A 9,376-nucleotide genomic window follows, 5' to 3' on the forward strand; every position below is an offset into this window, starting at 1 on the left:
TTATTAGTTCCCTATTGGTTATGTTACTTGAACTGCAGAATAATTAATAAACACAGTTGTGAAATTCTATATTTTAGGGTCCATACTTTTTTACTTCAGTTCTCTGAAAATCACCAGAATATAGAAAATAATGGATATTGTGTGGAAAAATGTTCCACATAACACTAACATTTACTGTGCTGTATTAAAAAAAAATCAACATTTTACAATTTTGTTTCAGTTAAATCCTCTGAAAACCTTCAACCTATAGCTGCATCTATCATCATCTAACCCTGACAAGGGCAGCATGTCCAGATTCTTTCAAAATCTCCCTTCAAGGTTTGGTGAAAATCTGGCATCCCTGGAAAGAAATAATAATGATCAGATTAAGAGTAGGTCATACTTATTTAAATGACAATTTATACTTAATAGGGAGGAAAAATAATAATACGTGTAAAGGATGTGGAGAGAAAGAGAATGTAGAACATGTACATGTACAAAAAATGGAGAAGAATGGTGGAGTCTTAAAAGAACGTTTGGAAATGAAGGACATATAAAGACTATTTACAGAAAATAAGTAGTATCGTGTGAGCCATAGACATATATGGTGTGAGCAGTAGGTGGCAGTAATGCGGCGGTGACATGACTACCAACAGTTTTCATATGAGAAGAATGAAGATGAACCGCGCGTTTAGAATTTGATTATAGAGAGGATGAATGTGTAGATGATATAGACCGATAGAATCTAAAGTTATGTATAAGTGTGTAGTTTTTTTCTTTTTTTTTCTCCTTAGAATCTCTATATATGTTAATTAGTATATAGTGCATCATGAGCCACATTCCATACCAGTAAGCGGCGGTAATGCTACTAAATGTTTGTTGCCAACCGCCAATAAATCCACGAAGAAGAAGAAGAACCGCGCGACGTTCAAATCGGTTTCCGGTTTGTCATGTTTCTTTTTTCCTTGTGTTTTTTTCTTCTTTCTCATTTTCGGTCGGTAAACGAGACATGGATCGGTCTCAAATAAGGTAAAACTTTTCTCTTATTTCGATGCTTTGCTAATGGCGACCATTTTGAACGCTTACTGCGAAACCAGTCTTTGCACAGGGAGAATCCCCACAGACGGAGCAGCTAGCTAAACATCCCACTGAATATAATCCCACTAGTATTTCCCCTCTTATTTAGGTTGTTCAACAGATCAAGTCTTCATATGGTTTTGTTTTAGTTTGCATTTTCTTCTGGCTCAGATATAGCAGGTATGGGGCGAAAAGATTACGTTTTATGCTATAAACAACCCCTTTGTCTTAGCAGAGTTAGTGGGATGCAGTTATGCCAGATTTTCACCAAACCTTGAAGGGAGATTTTGAAAGAATCTGGACATGCTGCCCTTGTCAGGGTTAGATGATGATAGATGCAGCTATAGGTTGAAGGTTTTCAGAGGATTTAACTGAAACAAAGTTGTACATTTTTTTTTATACAGCACAGTAAATGTTACTGTTATGTGGAAAATCTTTCACACAATATCCATTATTTTCTATATTCTGATGATTTTTAGAGAGCTGAAGTAAAGAAGTTTGGACCCTACTGAAATATAGAATTTCACAACTGAGTTTATTAATTATTCTGCAGTTCAAGTAACATAACCAATAGGGAACTAATAAGTTATTATTGGATTACTGGCAGTAATACAAAAACCAGTGCAATCAAATCCTGTGCAAACTATTGACTATTTTGTAATAGGCTAAGGATTAAAAATCATAAGTTATTATTTTATTATTTTTTTATTTTTACAATTGACAAAACAGCTAAACAATTCAGACCTTCTAGGAGGCTGTAGATTCAATACAATCTTACCATGACAGGAGTCAGCACTTCTGTGGATGTTTGATTTTGGTAGATGTGATGGAAATTAATTTTTTAAACATACTCAATGACCCAAAATAAGAATAAATGAATAAGATAAGTAAAAATAAAATAAGAACATCCCTCTGGTTCCTCTTCTATCCAGTTGTTCTGCCCCTTCTCTCTAAAAGTGTTTGGTCTTTTCTTGGGTGGCTGATCTTTTAAAAAATACAATGCAATTGTTCTTTTTCTTTTTGTGGACCCTATGGGTTTGTGAGGAATACCTGAAAGCTTTAAGAATTTAGTTCAGTTTATTGTTGGTTTAATCGTCCTAAAAATCCAACGGGAGATTATTAAACTAAACTGATCAATAATCATTTAACTTGTGAGCAAAACATGGACTAAAACTGGGACTAAATCAGGAGGATAATCTAGAGCAAACAAGGAGTAAAGCTCAGTAAAAAAGCACTAGGTATGGAGAAAACAAACCTTTTGCTAGGCTGCTTAAAATCTTCATTCATTTACAAAGTGAATTAACCTAGTGCAGATAAAATTAAATAAAATTAAAATAACAAACCTTGTCATAAATGCTCAGAAATCCCGGTATTATTTCATTTTTTTAGCGTGAAAAATTGGGGATATGGAGTGAGAGCGTGTAAAGACACTGAGATGCATGAGTCTCGCACCCAATGGGTGAGAGTTGACAGCCCTGGGGATCATATTGAATTAACCTCTATTATGATCTCCAAACTTAAAAAAATAAAGATAAAAAATCACATGTGGCATGCTGGAGGAGTTGCTAATAATGCAGACAGCTCTGGCCAGAAGTTTATGTCCATTACCATAGGCATAGATCCCATAGTGACAGTCATCCTAAGTGTTTTTAGCAGCAAATTCTGCACAAATATGCAAAAATTTTTCCGTAATCCAGAGTTAAATAAATCTTTCCAATCAGTAGGGAGCAGAAAAAAGGAATTATTGTTTATAGCCATCCCTCCACTAAAGCACACATGGAGATCAGCATCGATATCCACCATTTATGTTCAGATCTGATTGAGGAAAACAGATGTCGCCAAATGTAAATTTAGTTTTCTACTTATGCAATACTAGCTAAACTCAAATGACAAATAATACAATATGTGCATATTTCCTCAGCTAAGTTCAAAGTAGCAAAGGTAAAAAGCAGATTTGTAAACAATGGCTGACAGTGTGGCAGTGTTACACCCCTTTCTGTTTTATATTAAAAATGAAAATAAGAATTTTATTCTCTTCCTTTGATCAATTTACAGCAAAAAAGCAGAAAACCAACGTGGAGACTGAGGAAAACATATGGTTGATTGTACGAGAGAAACTGGTCAAATGTGCTCTGATCAGTTTTTAGGTCCACTAAGCATGCAATCCAGGGTTGCCAACATCCTCACTCTGGCTAAACATGTTAAACCACAGAGAGATGATTTTTATGTTGGATCTATATGCTTTTTTTAGATGAATTTTAATAGAGAAGAAACAAGATAATTAATGGTCCCTGGAATGGTCCCAGCTTTGAATTTTGTGCACCAAGTTTAATCTTGCATTCTATTTTTTTTATCTTTTTTTTTTTTTCTCAATTAAGTTTTAAAATAAAACAAGATCTATCGCTGGCTTTTATTTAAATCAACAAATCAAACAATAAAAATAAACAAAATAACAATAAAAATAAAGTAACAATAAAATAAACAATAAAAATAACAAAGTAACAAAAAAAAACCAAAGCAACAATAAAGATAAACAAAGTAATAATAAAAATAACAAAAGAAACAAAGTAACAACAAAACGAAACAAAATGTTAGAAGCTAGTATTATCATGCAGTGATGAGTACCCACCCATCTAGGAGCATAAAGTTAAGAACTGATGTCAATTTGAGCTATGGAAGCCCAAGGATTTAAATGATGGGAAAAAATAAATTAATATTTTTAGAAAAATCAAATCTTCATAGACAAAAAGTATTCAATTACTTGATAAATTTGATGAATCCCCCATCACTAGGACTATGTTTACGTAAATATTGGGTCTGTGTTAGGGAAAACCTTCTGGATTAAATCTGTATTTTATCTGAACTTCCATATCAATGCGTTCTCTTTTCTGTTTACATTTGATCACTGCTGCACTTTATGAAATGGAAATGTTCTGAAAGCTGTACAAAACCAAATGTCGTTGTGTATACACTCTGTGCATTAAAAAATGGCAATAAACGATGTCTATGTCACCTTTTAAAGTGACAGATGCAGGTGAGCTCCATATATAAATACAGAGTTGAATTTTAGGCATGCAGGTTTGAAGCCCGAACTATTATCCAGCCTCTGTTCTTAGCTGTGATTAAATATAAGGAATATATAACAACGTTACTATTAATCAACTACTAGAATACAGTACATGTAGAACCTGGCCTGCTTTAAAAAAAAAAAAAAAGAGCAAAGCTAATGTTTACACACTTTCTGGTGTAATTGTTTAAATGATTTTAGTTTATGGTTATTTATCTGCCTAAACTGCCAAGAAGACAATTTGAACTGAAATATTTTTGTTTGTTTGTGTTGAAATAGTTCTCCTAAATCTCCAACTCATTCTCCTCCCTCCGCTCCAGTGTAGGGAGGGCTACCCTGGGCAGTGCTGTGAGGAGCAGAAGGAAAAGCCGAAGCCAGCGGCAGTCGATGCGCAGCGTCTTCGGCGTCGCGTCGAGGCTCGGCCTGACTCCGGCGCTGACCACGCAGAGGCTCAACACCAGCAGGAAACCATACAAGTCCCAAACAATCACTGTAAGTTTTTTTTTTTGCTTTGTGAAAAGTTATTTTTTTTTATTTTTATTTTTCTCTGAGCCTATTTCTATTGCTTTCAAAGGAGAAGATTAATCCAGAGCACCTGGCCTTGCTGGTGAAACGCCAGTGGAAGTTATCCTACGTCACTCCTCTCTACCAGTTCAGACACACCCAGATGACGACCTATGCTCGAAGGCTCTCTGCGTTCATAGCTGCGGAGAAGCAGAAAGGACTGGCGGTGGAGGTGGGGGAGCTCCAGGACACCTTCAAGGTCTGTTTTTCTGTGCTGCAGGGAATGTCGGAGGCGAAGGACGATCCTGAAGCCATCCTCATCCAGGTACAGACGGGCAAATGTGGTCGTTTTTTTAGAGCGGTTTTCAGTTTTCTCATCATGTTGTCTCGTTTTCTGTACAGGTCAAATCAAGGCCTATGTTTGCAAAGCAGGATGAACCACAGAAGACTGTGTGGAGCGGGTGGCTGGCCTGCGTCGACGGTAACCCGGAATACCTGAACTCGCTTCCTACGGATTTTACCTGCTTGCCTCTCTTTGGCAGCAACGGGGCAGAGGGTCTCTCCTCTTTGGTCAAGTCTTGGTTCCAGATCAACTTTGACTGTTGCTTCGGCCCTCTGGATATCGGCGAAACCAGCCTAGAGTGGCTCGCTGCGTTATGGACCAACTGCAACGGCAAATCCAACATCCAGAGCTTGAAAATGCATTGGACCATCCCAGCCGTGCACGCGCTACACGTGGAGTACACAGTCAGCGCCGACGATGCGTGGGCGCTGTGGTGCAGCATCAGGGGGAGGTCACTGGAGGAAAGCAACGGGACGGAGGAGGAGGGATGCATTGACATCGAGGAGGTGAAGAGCTTCATGCAGGGGCTCATGGGCCACTTTTACAGACACTTCCGATTGGACCTATCAACCGGGAACCTGAACCAAATCTCCACTGCTCTGGGGTCAGCCACACTAAACGACAGGATAAAGGTATGGAAACAAATGCATCAATACTAATCAAGGTTTTTTTTTCCCCAATATAGAAATAAAACCACTGCATTAGATGTTAAAATTAGGTAAATAATAAACAAAATATCCTAAAATACTCATTTGAAATACTTTTCTATTCATTCTTTCACATTAAATAGTTTTAAATCCAACTGAGTTTGGTTCTACATCTTTAAATGGACCCAGGTTGATAATCTGACTGTTCCTCTGTCATAAAGCATGCTGTAAAATACCTTGTTTTTTCCCCATCATCCCCTCAATTGCATGGAATCTACCAACCCTATATGTGGACAAACAGGCCCATACCATGATGCCCCAACATCCAAATTCAAATCCAATTAGTAAAAGTATTTCTTCTGCACAATTTTGTTCTTTAATATTCATGACAACTTCTTTTATTCTTAAGGCATTTGAGTCTTTGAAATGCCAGCACATGTACACATAGTCTGTTTGCCAGCATCGTTTATAAACATTAAAGGTGTTGTGCAGGATTTTGGTAAATTTTTTTTATAAAACCTGCCCTCTCTAATTAAAAATAGATGCACATACGCAACCCTGTACCCGCTCTCAAGAGGGAATGCCTATTAAACGCATGCACGAGCCCATTTTTCCTCATGCACGCTCCGTTTAAAAGCTGCTGTTTGCATCGCTCATACACCCTTACTGTTTCTGAACGTCCTCCCTAACCACTAAATCCCTCAATCTCTATATAGAGTGGGAAATATATAGTAGAGTTTATATTGAACTCAGTTAACTGACCGTTCAGACAGATGATCACTACTTTTTGCTCCCCGTTGGTCACTTAACTTCTCCTCAACCACACGGTGCCTGTGGCATCTTTGTTATTAATCGCTGTGACAGCAAATCCCATAATGCTTTGGGAGGATATATCTGCCTCTTCAGAGGGCTTTCATTTTTTCTTATACGCTTTGTACACACTTGGCCATTTTCAAAGAACCATGGTGAGAAAGGTGAGCTTCAGTGACTGTCTAAAACCATAGCTCACCACAGATATATTCCTGAACATGCGCATAGGTAGAAAAAGATAGCTAACAGGGGAGGAGCGCGTAGGGCAGATTTACGTAAACATATCACCAGAATGATCAACAATTAGGAGGACCACTTATTTAGATGATCCACCCGGAAATAAAAGATCGTCCTCTATAACTTTAACTGTAACATTTCTTGGAAAATAAGTTATTTCCAACTAGAAAAGAACTTAACGAGCGCAGCCCTCTGCTAAGTAGAATATTTTGCCCCAAATTGTAGCTTCCACCTGTAGCTAAAACATTACCAAATTTAAATGACTTGTTTCCAGGCATGAGGCTAACCTTCGGTGAAAAGTTTTCATAAAATCTGTTGGTATGTTTTTAATTGATCCTGCTAACAAACGAACAACCTTTTCTTGAGTAAAATAGTTCCGGACTTTTTGAGTCTGATGCTGTCAATAGTTAGTCACTACTGCCACCTTGTGGTTTAGTGTGGAATTGCTTGTTCTGACAAATTTCCCTATTTCTCAATGTTGGAAAATCTTTTACAGAATCCTGATTATGATGAGGATCATCACCAAAATGTAACGGATTATTCCTTAGCATTAGGGACACCTGATAAAAATGTCATTAATGATAATATTTTTTTTGTTATTATTTATTTATTAATTAAATAAAAAAAATGATAATAATAATAAATAATAACATTTAGGGTTGAAACAATCAGATTAATCGTGGTTAATCCATTATTGAAATAATCATCAACTAATTTAGTAATCCAATAATTGTAACTGGAGTATAGAGACTGTAAAATATACCTTTAGCTGTCAGAGCAACCCATTTAGAGCAGTAATTATATCAGAATTGTAAAAAAATAAACATTTTGCATTTAAAAAAGTTTTTGTCTGTCAATGTGCTCTAACCAGAACTCCTCAAGTTTAAAAGTTTTAATTACATCTGGTTTAATTTAGTAAAATATCTCCTAAGGAACCTTTTGCTATCCAATTAATAATCGATTAATCAAAGAAATACGACAGATTCATCAATTTGTAATCTAGTTGTTAGTTGCAACCCTAATAAAGTTGAGAAGCTCCACCCCGATTGTCATATTTCAGCCTTTTACATGCAACCTTTCTGTAGGATCTACGTTTCTATATTTTGTTCTTTAACCTGTTAAACGCATAAGCCTAATGTTTGTCTTCTTTTATTGCAGGTTTCCACCAGCATATATTTAATCAGCACCCTGAGGCTTCTCACAGAGTTGGCCCTCCTCAGACTGCCCATCTGACGCTACATTCTTATTTTAAAAATGTTTTTTTTGAAGTTTTTATTTAGAAAATTACTAACGGCAAAGATATTTTTAAGTGTCATTTTATTTCTAACCTGCTCCTTTAGAGATATATGTTGTTCCTTATTATGAAGCGTGATGAAAGAACCATTCCGGTGTTGTAAGCTGTCACGGCTCCCGCAGATACGCACCTTGTTGTAAATATCCTGATTTTTACTCTAGATTGTGTATTTTGTAGATATAAATGAAATCAAAGACAGATTTTTTTTTTCTTTGCATTTTACCCCCTGTGCCATTGTTTGTACATTGTTAAATTTGGGCATCTTCTTTGCCCAATCCGCCTTTTATTTGTGTATCCATCCATCATATTAACCATTTATACTTTCATCCATCTGCGTATCCTTTGTATCGTGTTAAAGTCTGCAGGTTTTGAAGCTTCAGTACTAACTCTGATCTTTCCAGAAATGTATCAGTAGGTAAACCTTACACTTTGGCACTTGTACTTTCAAGATTAATTCAGAAATCCATTTTTTTTTAAGTGTTGTCATGGCATGAGTGGTAAATACAGGATTAATGTCAGAGGTGTTTAAGAACACATGTAATATAATTTACTAATTGTGTTTTTAAGTTTTANTGGATCATAAGTTGCTCAAATAAAACAACAATTTAATAATAATTTATCTCACATTGGAGAAGTTCACCTCTGCATTTAACCCATCCCCTTGGAGAGCAGTGTGGGGTTAAGGGTCTTGCTCAGAGTGGCAGTCTGTGGGAGTGGGGCTCGAACTCAGAACCTGGGTCGAATATTAACCGAAGATTCCTGGTTGCAGAATTGGTTCATATTAAGGCTTTTCTGCATGATTATTTCAGTTTGCCATGAGGAGAGGCTCAAGTCCTTTCAAGTACAATAAAAAAATGATATATGTTCTGATTGCAGGAGCCGTATTTTCATGCATGCAAAATCAAGACGTCAATTTAACACATTTCTTTGTTATTTAAAGTTAGTGAGCCAATGTTCTCAAACTGCATATTAATATGACGTTTAATGCACCATGTGAGCAACAGATCCCACAACAATCTAGAAATAAGTTAACTTGTCCGGTCATATTCGGAATCCAATCTTCTGAAAGTACTTAAAATATAAATTATTACATACTTTTCAATAAATGAACCAGAGGGATCCATGTTTGTCAAAGAACACTACTGCAACCTACCGGTTTGTGACGTCACGGTGCGGTATCGGCTGTTGATCAAGTCCCAGTGCTGTATCCTGTGTTACTATTATCCAAGTCTTCTTGAAAACATTCTGCTTCTTCGAAATGTTGGCTACATATGACGTGTTTTTCTTTGGCTAGAAGTTCAACGGCAAATCCTCCCTCTTTAAGTTGGCAATCCAACGATGAATGAATCGGGAAGGTGACATTTTTTAAATTTTTTTCCACTTTTACCCGATGTATTGCATGGTTTCCGCGGGTCATT

At 36.7% G+C, this 9,376-nt stretch overlaps 1 protein-coding gene across 1 annotated transcript; it reads left to right on the plus strand.

Moving 5' to 3' along the window:
- The first annotated feature begins 862 nt into the window (after nucleotides 1-862).
- cenpl (centromere protein L) lies at nucleotides 863-8,704 on the plus strand. The gene is made up of 5 exons (XM_015390524.1): nucleotides 863-1,008; nucleotides 4,444-4,615; nucleotides 4,698-4,952; nucleotides 5,030-5,602; nucleotides 7,823-8,704. The coding sequence occupies exons 1-5, from the start codon at nucleotides 989-991 to the stop codon at nucleotides 7,895-7,897; spliced, it is 1,095 nt and encodes a 364-aa protein (XP_015246010.1). The 5' UTR covers nucleotides 863-988; the 3' UTR covers nucleotides 7,898-8,704.
- Nucleotides 8,705-9,376: the final 672 nt, after the last annotated feature.

Source organism: Cyprinodon variegatus, unplaced genomic scaffold (assembly GCF_000732505.1).
Source record: "Cyprinodon variegatus isolate N-32 unplaced genomic scaffold, C_variegatus-1.0 Scaffold503, whole genome shotgun sequence".
Taxonomy (NCBI): Eukaryota; Metazoa; Chordata; class Actinopteri; order Cyprinodontiformes; family Cyprinodontidae; genus Cyprinodon; species Cyprinodon variegatus.